The sequence below is a fragment of the Dromaius novaehollandiae genome, chromosome 2, assembly GCF_036370855.1.
Source record: "Dromaius novaehollandiae isolate bDroNov1 chromosome 2, bDroNov1.hap1, whole genome shotgun sequence".
Taxonomy (NCBI): domain Eukaryota; kingdom Metazoa; phylum Chordata; class Aves; order Casuariiformes; family Dromaiidae; genus Dromaius; species Dromaius novaehollandiae.
This window is the reverse complement of record NC_088099.1, coordinates 169502541-169524955: the sequence shown is the minus strand read 5'-3', so window position 1 is coordinate 169524955 and position 22415 is coordinate 169502541. Positions and strand designations below refer to the sequence as shown.

Here is a 22415-nt window from a genome sequence, read left to right as displayed (position 1 = left end):
GGAAGGAGCCTGCTGTGCCGGACACGCTCTGAAGACCCTTCCCCAGAGCCACAGGGCTCCCTCAGAGGAGAGTCTACCTTCTCCTTTGAAAAGTGTGGAGACTGCACCAAAGTTGGGAAATGAGGGAAGAGCTGACCAGTACAATCCTGACAATTCAGTGTCACACATTTAACAGACATTCAGGGTGACAGGCGTATTCCTGATGAGCCAGGGGTTTGCTCTAGGGTGCAAGATAGTAACACGTCAAAGGTTGTAAGCTCAGTGTCTGAGAGCACAAAAAAGTGGTACATGAATATTAGGGTTTAGTCTGATCTCCCAGTACAAGAAGGAAAGAAAAGCTGACTGTAAACACAGTCTGGGGATCCAGGACCTCAGTGTCTCTGAGCCTAAACCTGGCCAGGGCCGCCAGGCAATACTTCTGCCTCTGTGCATGAAAATGGAACTTGCAAGTAAACCTACTTGGCAGCAAGTCGTAGCTCAACTGTCGATGCAATTTGTCCTCCAGGATCAGCAGGAGAGTGAGCTGCAGGAATAAGAGAGTGCACGTTACAGACACCGGCTTCTCTAAAAATGAAAGGTGCTGACAAGAAGCTGCTGGCGGGGGTGAGCAGGGATGATGCTGGTAACTGCGGACATGCTGGATGTCTTTGTGGGGGGGATAGTTTGAATGTCTCAGGGAAATATTCTCTTTCTCAGCAGTCACAGCTAACCTTCAGCTGTTAAACTGGAAAGAAGTAGAGCTAAAAGATGTCCATACAAAGACACTAAGGACTTTGTGTCCTGCGGCCAGAGTGGGGTGATGGCTTTGCTCTTCTTATGGTTTCTTTCATTATAAAGGGGCAAGATCAAGGGTGAGAAGTCTTTTTTGGGAAAGGAGAACTGTACCCATGGAATGCTGTTAGCTGGAGGGAAGATTTTGATCAGCTCTCTGGCCAAGAGATACCTGCTGACCAGAGATGAGGAGTGGAGCTGAGCGTGGGCTCTGGGGCATCCCTGGAACGTGAGAGCAGGGTCCTTCCTCCTCTGCTTCAAATCACAAGCCTTTGAGGCCAAATGCAGGATCTTCCCAGGGTCACACACGGATCATTTATCACTCTGCCTGACCATGGGAACTGAAATGCGGGAAGGGCCAGCTCCTGATGCATGAATTGAAGGTAGGCTGGGTGCATCCTGGAGCATTGCAGCTCAAGCTGACAGATGTTGCACGCTGCCGCTCACGCACACCTCGATGCACCGGCTGCACACAGGCAAGAGCCGCTCTGAACAGAAAACATACTGCCTGGGGAAGGTTAGTGTCACCTGTGAAGGTGATTTCAACCAAGCAGCAAAAAAGGCTGCATTTTGCCAGCTCACTGTGTATTTCTGTATGCAAACTGTTTACAGTATAAGGCCGGTTTCTCTCAGCCAAACTCACAGCGCAGACCAGTCACGTGTATCGATGCTGACGATTTGCATCAGCATCACTTACACACAGCAGGACACCCACCAGTTCACTGACCTTGCGTCTCTCACCAAAACAAGTTTGAAGTGTGCCTGGCCTGATTTTAACCTCTGAGCTGGTCCTCATTCCGTTTCTCACCAGCCTCATGCTTTCTCTCTTAATCACTGTTCCTTTACTTCACTGGGAAGAGAAGTCTAATTTATCGTAACTGCCAGGATTGCTTCGCTTGCTGTCTAGAAAACTGTCAACCAGCAATACCCACCACTTATCAGCCACAGCAGCTTTGCTATTATGTTGTTATTAAGAGTGGCCATCTTATTGCCTGGCACCATCCTGCCCACTGCCAGCTTATCCGCCTCTCCAGACTCCTCTCTCCCGCTTGTGACTGTGCTGCTGCTGAGGCACCTTTACTGTATTTACTGGCTGAGCTGAAGGGCTGCTGGGGGAGATTTGTAACCTGATTGTTCATATATAGCCTAGAGGAAATGTCTCCACAAATCTGTGCCACTGTGTCTAACAACTCCCACATCTCCCACTCAGCTGTGAGATTGCACTGCTTGGTACTGTGTCCACGCAGTCCCAGCATCCCAGTCTCAGTACTGAGTGGGCCCTCTGGGTACTGGAGCAAACCAGTGAGACCAAACTCCATCCCAGTCAGATACTGGAGATGCAGGGCTTGCCCCAGTGCTTCATCTTGGTGGGGCTGGTGGAGTTGGTGGGGCTGGTTACGTACGTGCCATTGAGTCTTGTCTTCATTCAGCTCCATGTTACATTGCATTTGCACCACCTAGAAGAGGCCAAAATAAGTATCATTGTGGTCACAGACCCTCCAGCTCCCTCAGTTCTGCTTTACTCATGCTCTCAGAGATGACTCAAATTCCTACTTAAACCCCGTAATCCCAACAGCCAACCTGATCTTTCACCTCTCTTTACATTTCTAGGAACTGTCCAGGTAGAGCAGCAGAAGGTTTATTTAGTCCAATATCCCGTTACAAACTGTGCCCAACATCAGCTGATGAAGAGGTAGGTAAGGGAACCCTGCAAAAGTTGCAATTCTGGAATAACTTTACAACCAGGATGAATTCTTCTGCCCCATTTGTCAGGGGAAGCCTTGGTTACATTTTAATATGGTATCTGTTCATGTCCTTATGGGACGAACCAATCTTAAATCTAACAAAAGTGAGAAACTGAAATCTCAAATATCACTAAAATGACATATGGGGTTTCTTTTGGAAACCCAGCATGGCTGCTTTAGTCACAGGACATTCAAATATGTCAGATAAATACTGCTTTTTATTAATATGTCAACTTCAAGGTTCTATGAACTGATAAAATGTTTCACACCAGAAGTCAAGTTATCTGCAAAAAAGGAAAGCCAGAGGGACAGCAGGCAGAGAGACGGATCAACCCAGCAGACAGAAACCCCAGCAAGGAATCGACATCCCTGTTCCGCACAGACTCCAACACTATTTCATTTATACGCAGACAACCAACCAGCTCCTGAAGCTACGCAGATGAACTAACTAGTCATATGTAGTCTCCACAAAATAATCATAAACTAAATAATCTGTTTGTTGAAACTGGTCTAATTTTTTCTCATCTGATTGAGCTCCTGTCCTGGCAGGTAACTGGAGGGCTTGTTTTCCCAGGTTAACGGTGCTGTGCATTCCCGTTCCTCCTGCATTCCCATTCCTCCATCTGGAGCTTTTGCTCAGAGGTGAGTTACATGCTTGTCCCCTCTGTTACGGCTCCTCCTGTAACGAGCATCCTCCCACTCAGGAAACTCCCTGGCTTCTGACCTTTCTCTTCTCCAGACCATTTTCTCCTCCAAGAAGGGCTGATGTGCGAGCGCATCGCTACCACCTGCCCCTCGGCGCTCTCTGCCCGATGGCCCACGATCACAGAACGATCCAGGTGGGGACGGATCTCAGAGGTCTCTACTCCATCCTCCGCTGCACTCGCTCCAGTTTTACAATGTTCTTCTTGCACTGGGGGCCCGAAACTAAATGCAGTGTCCAGATGCAGTGTAATAATGACGGTATCGATGTCACTTTGTCCAAGAGAGCACCATGGAAACACTGGCCCAAGCCATTTTATTCACGTTCTGCAGCATCTGGGCAATTTTTAACACCCACAGGGAATGCAGCGTAAATAGCATTTATGATGATGAAGAAAACAAACTGTTCTAGGGAAGCATTGTGGGCTTTCACGCCAGCTTTCTGGCCTACCTGATCGCAGCAGGAAGATGCATGGACTAAAAGGAGCAGCTGTACCAGGCTAAAATGGGTGTTTTTATCTGTCATCATCCCCTGTAGCCTGCTTGCTGAATTCTGATACAGCTCAAATATTTGGTTTTGGAGCACAGGAGCTGATAACAGAGCGGGCAGAGCCGTGAGCGTGTGCAGACACGTGTGACCACCTGTATCCGTGACCTCTTCTCCGAACTCCTTGCTCAGTTGAACTGCGCTGAGGAAGTCCCTCTGTCAGACTCCTCAGCTGTGACACCCGCAGTCGCTAGGCCTCCCGTGCTGAAGCCAGCACACATCACGGCAGTCAAAAGCACCTTCTCGTGGCCCTGTGTCACTCTCCCGCAGCCCAGCTGTTCTCCGGTCTGTACCAAGAGGGTGAGCTCACCGGCCGGGCAGTCATCCCGTGCTCCGTGCAAAACACCGCGTTCTTTCACACGTTCCTGCTCCCAGGTGATGGCAAAGTACAACAGCACACGTAACAGCAGTGAGCTGCCGAGACCCTCAGCAACGCGTGCTCCGTTGCTGTGCTGGCACCTCGACCTCCCCAGCAAGAGCCAGTTCCCCGTGCTGGCAGTGCACAGAGCGACGGTGCTGGTGCAGAGCTCTTCACGGGTGACACATGGACTCCGAAGGGCGAAGGAGCTAAGTCAGTGGTTCAGGCTCCAGGAAATCCAGCCGGATTACAGGCTACCAGTTGTTCAGCACTGGTAGGACACATCCGCACAGTGCAGGGGCTGTGAACAAGTCCTCTGCCAATCCAAGCTGAGGCACCCGCATAGGACGGTGATGCTACCTCGAGCACAGAAGCAGCCCTGAAACCTCTCTGCTCCACAGGGATTCTTGTCCCGGGTGTGGTGCCTCCCCGACACAGCACCAGGGACTCCGGGGTGGGAGCGGGCATATCCTCTGCCTGCTCATAAATCTGCATCGGTGCCTGCACCAGACTCGTCCTCTGGACCCTTCCTCTCGCCCTTCTCCAGCGCTATGGGAGATGCTGCAATCTACTCTACTGCTCAGCCATGTAACCTCGGCACAGTCTCTGACTCCATCATCTCTCTCTAGATCTTCCACTATCAAAGAATACAAAATACAAAATAAGGTATTTTCCAACATTTTGTATCAGTTATGATGGCTCGAACCTATTAAAAAAAAGAAGAGAGAGAGATAATGCCAGCTTGGACATTTTTATCATAAACTACTGTAACTAATGAAAAACCGAGACAGGCGGCCGCTCCCCAGAACTGCTCTGAGGATTCCTTCCCACCAAGCACTGCCCAGGGGACAGCAGGCTCCCCGGTGACAGGCGTCCCTGGGGGGTCCTGTTCTCAGCTAGCGCCTACGGCCAATATTGATGCACCGGCCGTGGGAGTAACTACGGCGATAGCTCAGGGAGCCCAGGAGCAGGCAGGACAGCAGCACCATGGCAGGTATTTTCTAAGTCTATCTTCTTCTTTTTGTTATTTTTTACTATGTTTTCTGACTTCTTTGTCTAGTTAGGAATGTAACCCTTTGCTTTGCTGGAATAAAACTAGTTTTCATTTTATCTAGTGATTAAAGGAGATTCAAATGAGTCTCTAGACACAGGGCACATTTATTTCCTGGAAACAGTGGTCCACATAAGTCACTGCTGCAGCCCTTTGGGGCACCTATAGCCAAAGACAAGTTTTAATATTCCAGAAAATGGGCATGGGGAGGGAAAGGGGGGATTGCTCACCAAACCGAAGAGATCGATGTGGGAGATGGCCACATTAAGGGCCAGGAAATGGGAAGCATTCGTCCTGGCGAGCCCTGACCAGTAAGCGTCTGGCAGGGAGGAAAGCCAGTGAGATGTGTCTTCAGGACACGGCATGCCGCCACGGCAGTGCAACGTGGCAAGACGCCAGAAGCAGCAGAGAGCACTCTCCTGCGAGAAGAAATATAGTACCGTTGGTCTAACCTAATCTAGCATATTATTTCCGTAATGGAATGATGAAATGTATTTAGGAAGCCAAAAGAGGCTAAAAACTCTTTTACTTTAGATGGACTGTTGTTAATGATAACCGTGGGGTCTCGAACGTGCTGAAGTACCTCCCAGCTGGAGGCACTCCACGGCTCTGTGCCCAGCGGCACGACTGCACTTGGTCTCCAGTTCACCAGTGAATTTCGGCTGTCCTGGTCGTGGTGCAGCACACGAGTCTTGCGTCCCACCTGCCAGCTGCCCCTTCTCGCCCTTGGTGTCAGCACAGCTGATGGTAGTTGGGTCATAATTTATCACTTCACACATGCAACCGAAAATAAATCCTTCCTGGTAGCAGCTGTTTCCAGCCAGATCCTCCAGCTGACCTCACACACTGCAGAAGTGCACGAAATGAAGCAGCCAGGAACATGATGAGGGCAGAACTGCCCATTTCTGCGGAAGGGTTATCCCAGTTACACAGTCTGTGAAATTCAGTTTTAGTGCTTTCAGAGCTCCTATCCCACAACTTGGGACAATTATAAGTGAATTTCACCAGGAGAAAAACAAAAACTGTAGAAAATGTGGCTAAAATTCAAAGCTACTTAGAAGAAAATTTATCAGTTGGCCAAAAAGCCTGATTGCACACTTAAGGAAGAGGACAGCTAGGTGAAATCCCACCCAGGGTCACTGGCAAAGCAGAAGGTAAGTCAGAATCTCAAGCTGTTCTGCTGCAGCAGGACAGAGGGAGCCTGGTCTCCTGCGGATCTGTGCTCTACACCTTCCAGCTGCTTTTCCCTGCCTTCTCCGCATGCCTTCACACTCACTGCCACGCTGCAGCCACCTTGCCACGCGTTCCCCCTCTGCGGCTGCGCAAGCAGCAACGCGTGCCGCGGTGGGCTGGGACCCCCGGGCTCACCGGCCTGTACCAGCAGCAGCTTCTTGATATCTGTCGGAGAATCAGCTTTCCAGGGGATCTTGCAGGAATGAGAATTGGGTTTAGCCCTGCACAGCATTTTAACATTAATTGGATGCAAGTATGAATCCATAGTTCGCACTGTCCGCGGTAACGTGAAGACAGCGGCATGGGTGTGCAATGACGGGGGCAAGCAGTCGCACAGGGCTGAGTCGCTTTGGGAGGCTGACGCACGCGGCGAGCGGCACTTCACCGAGCTACGCGTGCAGTAATACATTTTGGAGCAAGACATCAACGCCCCGTGTTACGGCTTGGCCGGGGCAGTGGGGGGGCTCGTCCTGGTGGGACTTAGGGTCACAGTGAACAGGCACCTGAGCACGAGCTCCTGGTAGGAGGCTGCGGAAAGAGACAGCTTGTAAGAATGGATGCAAGAATGACCCGGGGAAGGAAAGGCAGGAATCTCACCTTTCCGTAATGCCTTGTCGAAAAACAGAAGGACATTCAGGAAGCAGCATAAAAATGATGTGAGGACTGGAGAACATGCCTTCCACGTTTAAAGAGTCGATTCCTTTTAATTTATCATAATGATAAGCAGTAATGATAATTTATCATAATGATGAGCGGTAACTTGTCTACAGAATAAAACCGTAACTACAGGGAGGAAATAACAGGTATAAAATGGTTTTTTGAAGAAACAAAAGGTGCATACAGACCAGTATGAGTTCCTCTGACGGCTCTCAAAGCTGGCTGGCAGTCAAGAAGGCAAAAGCCACTGTAAGAAGTGCTGTGCCTCAGCTAAGTCCCGACGACGGGGGCTGTCTACAACATATGCATGCCAGCAAAGGACAAATGCCGACTCCTGCCCTTGGGAAGGAATAATCCCTGGCAAGGACACAGGCTAGGACTGCCTGGCTTATGAGCAGTTCTGCTGGAAAGACCCTGGGGTTGTGGTGGGCAATGAGTGGGACATGGGCTGCAATGTGCCCTGGCAGCAAGGGAGGCCAACAGCCTCCCGGGCAGCACGGACGGGGTGCAGCCAGGAGGCCGAGGGAAGTGATTATCTTCCTCTGCTTAGCACTTGTTAGGCTACGTCTAAACGCTGCATCAAGCCTGGGGCTCCCACACATGAGAGACATTGAAAAACGAGCAAGTTCAGTGGAGGGCCACCAAGATGATAACAGGCTGGAGTGTTTTCCCTGTAAGGAGAGGCCAAGGGACGGGAGGTGGTTCAGCCCGGAGAAAGGAGGCTTGGGGGGATGTAATAGCAGCCTGTGCATGCCTACGAAGGGGTTACAGAGAAGACCGAGGAGCTAGGCTCTTTGCAGAGGTTCACAGCTGGAGAATGAGACAGTGGTCTCAAATTGAAGCAGGGGATGTTCTGGAGAGGTACAGGGAAAATTTTATCACTGTAAGGATAATTAAGCACCGGACTAGGGACCCAGAGAGATTGTGGAGTCTCCACTCTTGAAGGTTTTCAAGACCCAGCTGTGCAGAGCAACCTGGTTGGAATTCATTGCTGGCCCTGCTTTGAGCAGGAGATCGGACCAGAGACCTCCTGAAGACCCTTTTCACCTCCATGACTGAAAGACACAACAAGACACAACACTGGAAACCAAGTCCAGAGCAGTCTGAATGGGAAACGTGGTGCACAGTTCCCTCAGTAGAAGTGATCAGTCACTGGACCCTGCTCCTCAGAGGAGTGATGGTTTTGTAATTTCAGTGTTCTCAAGCCCAAGCTGCCGACCCTTCCTGAAAACAAGCCTCAGACAAGCACACATGCCCTGCCTGCAGGGACACTAGGTGAAATGCAAGAGCCTAGAAGACAAAGACTGCCCTGGAGATCCTAGACCTACCACCTTAAACTCTTACTCTGTTACAGTAATAATTTAGTAAATCATGAAAGAAGCATGCAAAAGTCTATGCTGACATCACAGAATCACAGGAAATTAGGTCTGAAAGGGAGATCAACATGCCACCCTGGCCCAAACCAGGCCCACCTTTCCTAGGCTAGTCCTGGTGTGTTTGTCCAACCTGTGTTAGACTTCCAGCCGTGGGGAATCTGCCACTCCTAAGCTGCCCATTCATTCTCACCACCACCAGAAACCTCTTCCTAGTGTCCCTGCTACAGTTTAAGCCTGCGACTTTTTGTCCTGTCACCCAGGTGATGGTGAATAGGTGCCTTTTCTTGCTACAACAACTATTTACATGCTTAGACCCATCAACCCATTTCCATGCTGTCCTGCCTTCCTTAGGCCAAACAGCCCCAGTTCTCAGGCTTTTTTAACAAAGCAAATTTTGTAGCTTTTGTTCTTCAGTGGACGCCTCCAATCAGCCCACATTTTTCTCATAGCACCCAACAAAGCAGAACAAAGATTACACCGTGATTTTGGAAGGCTTCCCTTCTGCTTAAACACCCTAGTGCTGTGTTGGTCTTTTCTTGCCTTGCCCTGCCCTCCTCCCCCCCGGCACCCCTTCCTCCACTCCCACGACCCTCCCGCCTGCAACCTCGGCGTCGGACGCAGTCCGCTCTGTGCAGCACCCGGCACAAAAGCGCCCGGTCTCGGACGGCATCTCGCGCTGCCGCTGCAGTGCCAGCATCAAGTGGCGACGGGGTTTCGAACCCGCAACCCAGCAACAAGGCACAGAATATACTGTGCCACAGAGCTGCTTGTAAAAACGAGACGAAGCAATGCGGGGCCAAAGAATCAGACCCGAGAGGGCTGCTCCAAAAGGTCCTAGGGGAAACTGAACCAGCTCCAGCCAAAGGGAGCGACAGGGTCTCAGAGCAACCGAGGGAGCAAGGAGAAGTGCTGCCACCAGGGCTGGACTTCAGTGCCTGGCCAAAGGGAGAGGCGCTCCTGGGCTGGAGAGCGAAGACCTACGGCCAGCGTGGCAATGTCCCACCCGGACATGACCTTACCTTCCTCGTCTCCACGTCGAAGGGCTCTGGCGTGGGGGTCTTGGCTTTCTGGGGGTCCTCCTGGGGCTGGGAGAGCACTCGCGGGAGGGCGTGGGGTCTGGACGCAGCGAAGTTCATCAGGGGGTAAATCCCATTCCTGTTACGGAGACGGAGCGATGACGAGCTGAGCCCCGCACCGTTACAGCCTCGACGCAGGTCAGTCCAGCCGTGCTGGGAAACGGGCGGCGGGAGCTGCCAGGCCACAGCTCAGCTCCCCGCCGCGCTGCCGCCGGCTGCAGCCCAGGCACGGGAATTGCACGGGGAAAGCAAAGCAACGACTGGGTATCGTCATACGAAGGGGAAACTCCGCACGTGCTGCAGCACCTCGTGCTGCCCGGGCAGCTGAGGGCAGAGGCACCGGAGACCAGAGCTGGACAGACACGTTCCAGGTCATCCAGCACTGCACAAAAACGTGCGGTTTGGGCTGCTTCTCTTCCAGAAGCTGAAACAGCGCCAGGAAACGCTTCCGGACCCTGCGACTTGATCGTCTGTGGTTTTAAATGGTTAACGTGGTCCCTGGATGACTGGGCGTAGACCCAGCTGCCACCTCCCAAACAGTACCCAGAAGTTAGTAGGGGCCAGGGTACACACTGACTAGCACAGACATGATCAGAGGGCCCGGATTGCTGAGGCAGAAGGGATCCAGATGCCCAAAGAACGGGGTGTGGGACGGGATCGCAGGGACATTCCCACAACCCACCTGACATCCTCTAGGAACTTGTCGAGCTCAAGGAAGGAGACCTCTGAGTACCTAGGAGGAAAACAGGATGGGAAAATCACCGGGGGAAGCGGAAGAGAAGAGCAGTGTGAAGGACTGCTACCACGATACCGGGATCACCGGGCTGGCCACATGCCCCGGTCCCCTGCCCAGGGCTGCGCCAAGATCTCCCTCACCAGCCCTCACCTCCACTGCGCTCCAGGCCGACCCTCTCTCCGGATCTCTGCCATCACCATGTTCAGGTCCAGCTCCTTTATCTTCTCCTCCACCACATTCTCCGGCATCAGATCTAGGGCGAAGGCAGAAAGGGGCATCAGCTGGGAGCGCCTGTTCCTGCGGGCCCTGCAGCACAGTCCCCAGGGAAGATCTACGAGTCCACGGCCTTCCTCTCCAGGTTCTTCTGCATCCCTGGCTGTACCGGGGCAAGAAACTGTGGGAGTGCAAGCTCAAACGCGGCGTTGTGGTTTATCCTGGTTACTCACACTGGTTGTTGATGAAGCAGTGTGCTGCCAGCAGCTTCAGGGAATGGACCTCAAAGAGCACCCGGTGGAAGAGCAGGTTATGAGCTGTCGGCCGCTTGTCTGGATTGAGGGTCAAGCACCACAGAATGAATTCCTGAGGGTCGAAAAAGAGGCATGAGCTAGAAGCAAGGCAGGGCCTTCCCCCCGTTTCATCCGCACCGCTGCCAGCCCTCGGTGCCTCCCGTGCTGAGGGAGAAACCCCAGCCCTCCTGGAAGCAGCGGTGCTCCGCAGCAGGCCACGTGCCGCTGCATACTCAGAAATAACCCGGCCACAGGACCTCTGCTCTCTGCCTGGTCTCCTCCAGAGGAAGGAGGACTCTGCAGTGGAAACCTGACAGGCAGCGGTGCGTTCTGGCAGCCAGCCGGGAGCAGCTCTGGGAGCAGCCGCCCGCCGGGAAAGGTGCTGGCAGGACGGGAGAAAGGGCAGCGGCAGGACGGGGCAGACGCCGGCACCTGCCCATCACTGCTCCGCGGCGGTGGAGAAGCAAGACGCTCTGCGCTACGCAGTGCATGCTTCTGCACGCTCCTTCCTGCGGCCTGTCCTCTTTGACCGCTCTGCGCAGCTTCTGCAAGGGCTATTCAGGATAGACAAAAAGCCCAAGGGAAGCTCAGAGGGAAAGCGACAGGGTGGGGCACCCAGAAACCCTAATCCCTCTGAATCGGCTGCTCCTAAAGCCATCGGAGGGGAACAGTGAAGCCGTTGTGCCTGGGGCGAAGGGCTCGACTGCAGAAACTCCCTGGATCACCCGGTAAACGAAGGGGGACGACTGCGTAAAGGGGGATAGGACTTATTATGGGATGCCTAGGGGAATTCTGGGATTGAACAGGAGAATTTGGGATTGCACAAACTTATTGTGCGATGCTTGAGGGAAGGGCCAAAGGAGGAGAAAGGGAGGAATCAAAGTGGGTCCAGGAAGAAAACGGAGGAGGATAAAAGGTGCCAGCTGCCTGTAAGCAGGGGCTGAGAAAGGGGTTTCCTTGAGCGTCGACCCTCGTACACGGGAGCCGGCTATTTGTGCTGTCTGTGTCTGTGAGTGCGGCTGAACACCGTTCCCCACGCTGCTGAGCTGTTTCTGGCCGGCTGTCTCTGCACAGCGCGTGTGCACACCAGCACGCGCTGGGAATCTGCACTCAACCTCGCCGCTGGCAGGACTGGGAAAAAGCAGTAGGGACAAGCGTCTCATCCCGACCAGCCCGGGCGGGGAGGAAACCCTTCGGTGTCCTTCAGGTCATGAGATCGGGCTACTCTTAAGTGCGGTAAAGCCGTGGAAAAACCTCGCGCTTTACCCTGGAGCCCCCAGGAACGTCGGGCTGCCTCCGCCGGGATGCTGACACTCCGGGTGTCAGCTGGGGCCGGACCTTCACGGAAGTTTTACGCCCCGTGAAGATGCCCCAGCCCCACATTCGGGGCCGGCTACAGCCGCGTGGCTCGTCCCCGAGGCTCAGGCAGCTGCGCTCACCCGCATGTTGGGATCGTCCAGAGAGTGCCGCGCCCGCACGATTGCCTCCTCCGAGACCCGCGTGTCCCCGTTGGTCTGGATCTCCAGCACCGCCATCTGCAGAAGGAGGAGCGCAGCCGTGTCCCCACGCGGCCGGCCCAAACCCCTCCGCGGGGCTTCCCAAGGGACCTTCCCGGCAGGGAGGCAGCCGTAGCGCTCCTTGCCGGGACACGCGGCCAGGCCAAGCCGGTCTCGGGCCCTGACCACGACTCCGGGCGAAGGTCCAGCTCTCCGGGGCTGGTGCGGACGGCGGTTCTGCCCGGCAGCGCGTGTCCCCTTGGGAGCGGCGCTCCGTCCCCGTCCCCGTGCCACCCCTTCCCCGGGCCGCCAGCACCGCGGGAGGGGAGGGAAGCAACGGCTGAGAGGCACCGGCTGGACGCGGGACGGGGCGAGCTGAGCCCTCGCTGCGCCCAGGGCCGGGTGGGCCGCGGCGGCGGCGGCAGATGCTCCGCTGAACCCAGCAGCGATGCCTCCGACGCTGCCACGGCCGGTTCAGCCAAAACAAATCCGCCCATGTTCAGTTCCCGGGCGCTGCAGCAGCCCCGCTCCTCACCTCCAGCGCACACATCCCGAAGGAGAAGATGTCCACAGCCGTCCCGTCAGCCTTTTCTGCAAAACCAAGCCAGAGCCACACCAGAGCAGAGCTCCAGGCCACCGCCGTCCAGGCTGGGGCATCCGCTCGCACCCCCCGCACACCCACAGCCCCCTCCCCGCACACCCCGACCTCCCTCTCCGTTCATGCCCCCCGCTCGCTTCCCTAGCACCCATTTGTCTCAGTTACCTACACAGACCTTCCTCTTCTATTCCCCTCAGATTTGCCCCAGAATATTCAAGACGGGGAATCTCATCATGAATTTGCACACGGCATAACGATTACTCTGGTTTTTCCCCCTAATCATGCTAACATTTTACATGTTCTTTATGGTTGCTGAGCCATAAGCTGAGCCTTTCTGAGAACGATCCATGGTCATGCCGAGGTCTTGTTCCCAGCCAGGAGTTACTAACAGAGTCCACCACTACGTAGGCACAGCTGTTTCCCCCACGTGTGTAGTTCTGCACTAATCCACGCTGGATTTCACCTACAGTGTTACCACACAGTCCCGCACCGTCACGAGATTCTGTGACTCGTGGCCAATAGCTCTAGCTATGAACACACTGCACGACCCCGTACTGCAGCAAACTTAGGTGCCCAGCTTTGCACGTGAGCTCTCCTCCACCGCCCTCCAAGCACCCGTCCTGCCCGTGCCCCCCCGACAGACCCCGCACTCACGGCCATACTCCGGGGGAAAGAAATGCAAGTTGCGCAGCTCCTCTCTCTCGATCCTGATGGGGCTTCGCAGGTCATCTGGGAGGGCTGCGTAGGGGAGCAAGAAATTTCCGACTCACAACTCTTCTCTCCAGCTGCTTCCCCGTGTCTGTGAGCACAGGCGGGGCCCCAAGGCAGCAGGGAGCTCCGCGTTTGCTCCCGCCCGTGCAGACCGCCCTCGCTCCCCCAAGGGCTCCTGCTGCTCCCTCCACGGGAGCAGCCGTTCCCCGAGGAACGAAGGTCCTTCCACCCGCGGGGCACCAGGAGCGCTCCTCGGCACCGCCGTCCCTCACAGGCGAAAGGATCCCCAGGGCCCAACGGGGAGGAAGGGACGGACGCGCTGGGAGAGCTGCACTCACCGTTTGCAAACACCCTGTGCCAGACTGGCGGTCAGCACCCGTGCAGAACCAGAAGAGCAAGACGGAGACGGGGCGGAGGAGAGGCAGAAGAGAAGGTCACTCCAAACCACGTGCAGGTGATGCACGCAGCTCCCCGAGGGATCCTGCAGGTCTTCCTCGGCCAGGACCCCCCAGCGCCCGGCAGGTCACCACCCACCCAGGCACCCCAGCACCTCCCTGACTGCGCATCTCTTACCGCCGCGACAGCTTCCCCTCGCTGCCTCTCGCGAGACGCAGCCATCGACACCTGGAGCCGCCGGCCCGCGAGGGCTGCAGCTTCCTACCTGAACCAATCTTTATGAGCCCGTTGTGCTGGATAAAGATGGTGTCACTGGTGAGGTTGCCGTGGATGATGGGAGGGTCGCAGGAGTGCAGGAAGCTGGGGAGAGCGCGACGCCACTCCGAGCGTGCCACCAGCGTCCAGCCCGGGGAGCAGCGCGGCGGCTCGGGGCGCGGGTGGCAGCGAGCTTACCTGAGAGCAGAGAGGATCTGAGTGCACCAGCGCTTCCAGGCCTGCGGAAGACACAAGAGCTCCCAGTCAGACAGGGGCTCCCAGCAGGGCCTCCAAGTCCCCAGCAGCCGGAGCAGGATCGTTCCTATTAGCCCGTGATCAGGGAAAGCAGCCCTCCACCAGCCCGGGCAGGCTGTTGCTCAAAGGAGAGCCACCCGGTCCCAGCACAACGCTCTCCACTGCAATCCCTGTTCGGGGGACACCAGCCGGGCCGAGAACTTCCGTGCTACGACCCTCATCCAGCAGGACAGAGCTCTCCCGAGCCCAAAACCCCAGCCGGGAGCGTGGACGGACGCATCGCAGAGAGCGGGCAGACGCTGGCTGTGGTTATGGGGTCCGTGCACACGATTTGCATGCACGGACAGGAGCAAAATGTCCGTGCTGACAGGGAGCCCCGGTTCCCAGAGTGCATATCTGCACTGCCAGGGTACTGAGCCCAGCTTCTCGGCAGGGCTTGCGAGCTCACGCGCGGGCCCCCAGAAAGTCGCTCAGCTCCTCAGCCGCAGCCAGCGGAGATCGGCCTGCAAAACCCTCAGTCAGAGCCAGACTGAGCAGCCTTTGCGAATGAAGCCTGCTCCTCCCGCCCGAGCGGCAGCCTAGCCACCAGCCCGCCGCTCCTCGCCGAAGGGGAGCGGAGACGCAAGCGTCCCGGACGAGGAGGCGGCTCCCGGCGCGCTCAGCACGCCCCTGCCGCAGGCCCCAGCACCGGCTGCGAGGTTCCTGCCCCCGAGGGCGAGGTCCCAGCGGGCCAGTTTCGGGGACCCCCGGGCCGCCCCGGGGAAGCTCCGCTCTCGCTCCGGCCCCAACCAGCCCCACGAGAGAGAGTCTCTGCGCAGCTCAGGGCGCAACCGCACGCATTTGTCCTGCCTCAGCAAAGAGCCCCTTCCCACCGGGCGCAGGGCTGCGCGCGCGGGCTGGGACACCCGACCTGCCGGCTCATGCTCCCAGCAAAACCCACCCTGGCGTTCATGGCCTTGTGGTTCTTCTTGGTCTTCTTCAGGAACTGCTTCAGACTCCCTGAGGACACGTACTCCGTGATGAAGATCACCTGGCAGGGAAGGCAGACGGCAGCTTCGCAGCCGCGCCGCCGGAGCGGCACCCGTGCAGGGAAGGAGGCTGCGGGGGATCGGGACGAGCGGCAGCGCCGGGACCCCGCGCGACGCACGCCGGCATCCCCCCGCGCCCCCCGAGCCCGCCCTACCCGCGCCTTCGAGTCTTTCACGTCCAGCCAGTACTTGTGGAGCTTCACAATGTTGGGATGATCCACCAGCACCAGCTGCTCGAACATGGTCTTGATCTTCTCCTGCGGGCGGAGAGGGAGACGTGGCGGCGGCAGCAGGGGCGAAGGGGTCCAGGAGGACAGCGGCAGCAGGGCGCCTGGGGCGGGGGGAGACGCGGCGGGGGCACAGGGAAAGCTGCTCGCGGGGTACAGAGGGAGCACGGCGCTGGCTTTGAGGGAGAAGCTAAGGGACACGCAGACACGAGCAGAACGGGCTGCCGCCCGAGGCGGCCGCGCTGCTGTGACGCTGCTAACGAGGGGCGAGGGGCCGCGCTGTGCGCCGGGGACGGAGCGAGCCGGCAGCCTCGGGAACGCCCGGGGAAGAGGACGCGGCTCGCGGGGGACGACGGCTCGCTCACCTCGTGTGCTTTGAAGGCCTTCTTGTCGGTGAAGAGCAGCTCGTTCCACACCACCTCCACGCCCTCCTCCGTGTCCATGGCCAGGAAGGTGCTCTGGATCCCCGGCATGTTGCCCTGATTCACCTGCAAGCCCCCAGCAGAGCTGAGACAGCCCGGCTGCGCCCTGCCCACGGCTCCCGGCCCCACCGGCAGCCCCGACGCCGCAGCTGAAGGACGTGCCGCGGGGACCTGGGCTGCCTCCGCGCTGCCTGGGGACTCCTGCCCGGAGCAGACCCCGGCCGGGAGCGGGCGAGCAGAGCAAGCACCCCGACCTGCCGCCTCGTCTGCCCTGCCCTCGGGAGCAGGCGGTTGGAGCTCGGCTCCTCCTGCAGCAACGGGCACGGGGGTCCACGTGAACCAAAGCCACAGCGTCGCCCTCGTGACATCTCAAGGTCAGACCCAGGGTCTGTCGCACGAACTCCCATCCCCGGAGGCCGGAGACGCAGCTCTGCAGGGGAGCAGCTCTGCAGATGCCACCTCTGCCAGCTGCGTCCAGCACGGACCCGGCCTGCGGCAGCCCAGCCTCCACGCTGGGTCTCTGGGGAAGCTGCCTCACGGGCGGCACCTCCCGACTGCAGGTCCCCAGGCCAGTGGGGATCCGGCTCCGGCCCACGGAAAATGTGCCCGAAAGGCATCCGGTCCTGATGGTGACACATCCTCTGCAAGGGCAGTGCTGCACGGGACCAGCCCCCAGCTGCCCCCGACCTGCCCCTGCCTCTTCCAGCCAGGAGCTCTGCGGCGTCTGGTGCACCTGCGGGATCTGCAGGCAGCCTGGGCAGTCCATGGGCAGCCTGCGGGGTCTGCAGGGTCTGCAAGGTCCATGGGCAGCCCGTGGGGTCTGCAGGGTCTGCAAGGTCCTTGAGCAGCCCGTAGGGTCTGCAGGGTCTGCAAGGTCCACGGGCAGCCTGCGGGGTCTGCAAGGTCCATGGGCAGCCCGTGGGGTCTGCAAGGTCCATGGGCAGTCCGTGGGGTCTGCAGGGTCTGCAAGGTCCATGGGCAGCCCGTGGGGTCTGCAAGGTCCATGGGCAGCCTGCGGGGTCTGCAGGGTCTGCAAGGTCCTTGAGCAGCCCGTAGGGTCTGCAGGGTCTGCAAGGTCCATGGGTAACTCATGGGGTCTGCAAGGCCCATGGGCAGCCTGTAGGGCCTGTAGGGTCTGCAAGGTCCATGGGCAGCCTGTAGGGTCTGCAGGGTCTGCAAGGTCCATGGGCAGCCCATGGGGGTCTGCAGGGTCTGCAAGGTCCATGGGCAGCCCATGGGGTCTGCAGGTCTCTGGGCAGCCCGCGGGGCCCCTGGGCCCCCTTTTCCCTTCGGCTCCCGAAGCTCCCGTGAGAGGCGGCACTGCCAGCTCCTTCCTCCGGGCAGCAGCGGCCCCGCGGAGCTGCCGGGCGCTGGATGAACAGCGGGATTGTTCTGCGGCTCCCGGCACCGTGCAGCCGCGGCACGGGGCAGCCGCAGGCGCCAGCGCAGCCGCCGGGGTGGCACCGCTCATGGGGGGGACGACGGGGGAGGCTGGTGGCTGGCGGCCCGGCTCCCGCTGCCGGGGCACAAAGCGCCTCTATCGCTCGCTCCCCGCTGGCAGCTCCACGTGCTCCGCGCAAAGCCCGGCGCAGAGCCGGCCCGAGCAGCGGCTGCACCTCCCGAACGCGCTGCGGAAACACGGGGGCACCAGCAGCCCCCAGACCTGGGCAGCAAAGCCGGGAGAGCAGGAACCCAGCACGTCCCAGCGCTCCCAGTGCTCCGCAGGCAGCGAGGGGCAGTGCCGGGGGGCTGCCCTCCTGCCGCCGGGCGGGCACGCAGCCGCCGCGAGCCCCCGCGGTGCCGAGCCCCGGAGGAGCCGGTGCTCCACGTCCAGGCCAAGGGGACGGCGGAGGGAAGGAGCGGCCGGCACGGAGCTTCGGCGGTGCCCAGCGTGGGGCTGGTGGCCTTGGCGGAGGCTGCGCGGGGAGGGACGGCGGTGGGGCTGGGTGCAGGCTCAGAGGGACAGGGGACCCGGGGGCTCCAGTGTTTAGTAGAGCAGGAGGGGGAAATTCCCTCTCCACCCGCTTCAGCCCGGCCAGGAGCCGAGGGCGGCCTCGAGGGATCGCCGGGGAGCAGAAAGCGAAGGTTCACAAAAGATCAGATTGCACCTTACGGTAAATCACTCCCTTCTGCACTTTTCATGCCAACAAGGACGGAAGCAGCCCCGAGAAACACGGCGACGGTGGATCACCGCCCGTCTCGGGCTGCGCGAGGGGGCTGCGGCCCTGCCAGACCGGCCCCAGCCCTCGGCGGCCACCCGAGCACCCCGCGGCCCCGCCGGCCCCCCGCGCCCCCGACCGCCGAAGGCGACCCATCCTCCTCCCGCAGGCACTTCATGCAACGCACCTCCGAAGTTTGGCAGGAATTTACCGCTTTGTCGCCAGGGTAACAACCCGATTACTGCGAGCAGGACGGTCACGTCACCACCGCGGCTCCCGGGCTCATTAACGCCGGGAAAAGCACACGCCGGCCGCTGCCGGGAGCTCGGGCCTGGACCAGGCACCTCGATGCACCAGCGACGGATAATCCGGAGGCGGCTCGGGAAGGAGCCGGGGACGTGAGGCGAGCTCGCTCTGCCCGACTTGGCCGGCACCGCGGGGACGCGCGAGAGCAGGCGGCGGGACCGGGACCGGGCCGGGACCGAGGCGACGGCGGCGATGCCACGGGACCGGCCGGGCTGCGCGGGGGCTCGGGGGCCGGGGCTGCAGGCGCGAGCGGCACGGCGGCGGCACGCACATCCCCACCGGTACGCTGCTCCCCGCGGGGCCGGGGTGAGACGGGGCACCGCGAAGGGGAGGGAACCCTCGGGGCCCTCCTCACGCCCTGAGACCACGGCACAAACATCCAGAAGCCAACAGCAACGCAGAGGACGGCTAAGGGGGCGAGGGACCACCCTGCCCAAGCTGGAGGAGGAGATCTCGGGGGCGGGGGTGGGTGGGAGGTCAGCCCAAAGCCGCTGTGCATCCCAAGGAGAAGCGGGGCTGCACGGAAGAGGACCCAACCTCTCTAGATAACCTATTTCTAGGACCGGTGCAAAAGCAGAGACCAGAGGAGAGAGGAAGTTTGGAGAATCAGTGGCCCACGAGCACGCACAGGAGCAGGGCAGCCCTCTAAAGCCCGTACAAGGCCCCATCCCGCTTCCCGAGCGGCAGCTGAGCGTGGGCGCGTGCCGCCCGCGTGCGGGACGGAGCCCTGGGGAGCTCGAGCGAGAACGAGACGCGACAGCCCGGACTCCCCAGGCACAGCACAGCGAGCGTCTCTGCTGAGCCGGGCAAGGGCGTCACAGCCTGCCCAGTCGCACGGCGACACGAGGGACTCGCTGATGCCACAGCAGATCTCGTAAGCCCGGGTGACACCGAAGCCTGGACGGGGTCCTCAGGGGACTTCTTTTCAGGTTACAGCTACGACGGAGGTGCTGCTCAGGCAACGGGGACGCACCTCCGGCAGCAGAGCCCGTCTCCTTGGAGCAGTGTGTTTAAGCGGCAGAGGCTGAGGACTGCCCCTCCGCGGGGACTCCCCTTCCAGCCCACTCCCCGAGCCGGGCTTCCCTCGCTCTCTCCAAACCGTATGGATTTCCCTGCGCGTTCCCCAGCTCCGGGGCGGAGGCTGCACTCCTCCCTTCAGCTTTCTTCCAGGCTGTGCAACGTGCAGGGCAGGGGCTGACTGCTGCAACAGGGAAATCATTTTAAAAACATGCGAAAAAAAAAAAAGTGTTAAGAGGGACGAGGAGGCACTCTGGCACCTTCAGCTCACCGAGCAGCAGAGCAGCCAACAGCAGCGGTCACGGCCGCGCAGAGAAGCAGCTGGGGCAGCGGGAGCAGGTCCTGCAGGAGCAGCACCGAGGGGCGGGGGGGCGGGGGGGGGTCACCCCCGTCCTGCTGGGAAGCAAGCGCTTCTCCGGGCGAAGAGACAAGCGCAGGGAGCAGCCCACCCCCGAACCTCGCGGGGCGGCGGGCCGGGGTTCAGCCCGCGGCCGGGCAGCCCAGAGGCTACGGTGACAGGCGAGCCAGCCGGGCAGCGTCCGCCCACGCTGCCGTCTCCAGCCCGCAAAGTCCTGCGAGCGCAGGAGGGGGACGGGGGATCTGCGGTGCCAGATAAACCTGTTCTCTGTGTGCGACCGTGTTACACAATCAGCGGGTGACGGGAACACACGAGACGGAAAGTATTTTGATTGCAGTGAAGCATTTGATCCTACCTCCCACCAAAACCCGCTCTCTGCACTAATTCGGACCACGGTGGGCACAGGGCTAATATACCCCCGCCGGAGAGACCTAAGTGAGCAGGGATGATGAAGCGCGGTGCACAGAGCCGGGAGGTAACAGCAAGGGTTAGCGTGAGCTTCGCTGCGGTTTAGCGTTTTCTGCAGAACTGTGGAGAGACAAACGCTGCAAATACTGTAAATGACGCTCAGTCCTCAGCAACGCTGGAGGAGGGGCGAACCTCGGAGGAGAGCAGCAGAGCTACGGGCAGAAAGCGCGAAGCAGCATTCGACCAACAACCAAGGAAAACAAGCCGATGTTTGGCTCCCCTGCAGGGAGGGAAACCCGCACGTGGCCAACCCAACAGGACGCACGGCAGCAAAGATCTTCCATCCCCGGGCAGCAAGAGCACCCACCGCATGCAGCCCTCTCCCAAGACACCCATCCGTCTCCAGAGACCCTGTGCCCGTCGGTCAGCGTCAGCAGGGAGGACACTGCAGCCTCTGGAGACGGGAAGCTTCTTCCAGCAGGACCTGGAGCAGAAACCTGGCAGCCTCTCCCCTGCGCTCCTGGGTGGGAGGGCCGCGACCTTCCTTCCTCCCTGCACCCACGGCTGCCTTTCCCTTTTCCCAGCGGCTGCTGGAGCAACCAGCGTGGTCCTCCTCCTCTCCTTCCGCCGCTGGAGGAAGGAAACCGGAGCGTCGCTGCCCAGCAAGAGCCGAGGGAGGCGGCGTCAGAGGACGAGCGGAGTCCCAGGCTCTCCCCGCCGCTGCTGCAGACCCGCAGTGCCCACCAGCCCGGACGGGGGACGAACGCGCGGTGCTGGGTTTGGGTGCTAACCAAGAGAGGAATGAACTGAGCCGGCTGGTCATCCGAGCTCGCCTTGGAGACAGCAAGTAGCAACCTCTCATGAGGCAGACGAGACCAGCGACCAGTTTAAATTCGCCCAGTTAACGGGCATTTGGTGCAAGTTACCCCGGAAGGAAACCGAGCAGCACTCGATGCTCCTACAGCCCATTTTGCAACACGAGCGTGGGACGCGTTCTTTGTCCTAGAAGAAAAATATACTAGTCCCTGGGACTGCGCGTGTTCCCCGGTTATATCAGAGGCCACGGAGGAGGGAGACGAGGGACGGACAAGGGGAGCCGGTGCGAGGCCGCAAGACTCATACACAGTGTGCCTGGCCACTGTCAACAAAAATACCCACACGGAAAAACAGATGAAAGGGCCAGAGGAGCCCAGAAAAAAAAAAAAAAGAGAGGCAGCAAAACGAATGCCAATAATTTTCTTTCCTCTCTTCAAGATCCAGCTTGGAGGGAGCAGAGGAAGAGCAGCGCAGGACCCGCTGGGCAGAGCGCGGCCGGGACGGGGAGGACCCGGAGCAGAGGGGCAGGGTCCAAGCACCAAGCACGCCGAGCAGCCCAGAAGCAGCGGGCTGCGAACAGAAAGGCTTTTTGGTGGAGAACACGGACGGAGACGAAAGAGCGGGTTACTGCACGAAAACGGACAAGTCGCTGCACTAACCTTCAGCGCTCAGCTCACGTCACCTCCCTCCCCGGCCGCGAGAACAAGGCAGAGGATTGTTGTGGCCGGGAAAGACCGCGACGGATTAAAGGATCCTTGAAACGGAGAAAGCAGCACAGGGACAGCGGACACGGAGCGAAAGGCAGAGCGGTCTCCCACGCATCCGCCCCCATGAAGCGGAAGGGGAACGTGGAGGACACCAGCTCCAGCATGCAAAATCCTGTTTATTGCCAAAACGACAGGATACACGCGGAAAAGAGCACATCGCTGCCTGCTCCCAACAAAGGTCATCTACGAGTGAGCTATGCCACCTCAGCTCAAACGATCCCATTTTGCTTTCCCAAATACCCTCAGGTAAAATCACCTGGCGAGCCCCACCTGCTCTGCAGGTATCAAGCAGAGCCCTGCGATGGATTAACCTGCCCCATCAGCCCAGTCCGGCAGGTTCACAAGTAAACTCATCCTGGAGAGCTAAACAAACGGCACGCAAAAGCCGTAAAAGAGAAAAAAAATATATGGCACAAAAGGGGAAGAGCTGCGTCCTCC

General features: G+C 58.9%; 1 protein-coding gene across 1 annotated transcript in view; it reads right to left on the bottom strand.

The window, feature by feature from the left end:
- NRBP2 (nuclear receptor binding protein 2) overlaps positions 1-22415 on the bottom strand; it is a 30493-nt gene that overhangs the window by 3680 nt on the left and 4398 nt on the right. Inside the window, exons 2-16 of the mRNA XM_064508012.1 lie at positions 16090-16212; positions 15653-15754; positions 15410-15499; positions 14413-14453; positions 14225-14319; positions 13902-13925; positions 13507-13590; positions 12790-12845; positions 12198-12293; positions 10699-10831; positions 10403-10505; positions 10199-10249; positions 9460-9595; positions 2175-2228; positions 460-523 (exon numbers count right to left, since the gene is read on the bottom strand). Of these exons, the coding sequence (XP_064364082.1) occupies positions 460-523; positions 2175-2228; positions 9460-9595; positions 10199-10249; positions 10403-10505; positions 10699-10831; positions 12198-12293; positions 12790-12845; positions 13507-13590; positions 13902-13925; positions 14225-14319; positions 14413-14453; positions 15410-15499; positions 15653-15754; positions 16090-16212 (1252 nt within the window). The remainder of the gene's footprint in view (positions 1-459; positions 524-2174; positions 2229-9459; positions 9596-10198; positions 10250-10402; positions 10506-10698; positions 10832-12197; positions 12294-12789; positions 12846-13506; positions 13591-13901; positions 13926-14224; positions 14320-14412; positions 14454-15409; positions 15500-15652; positions 15755-16089; positions 16213-22415) is intronic.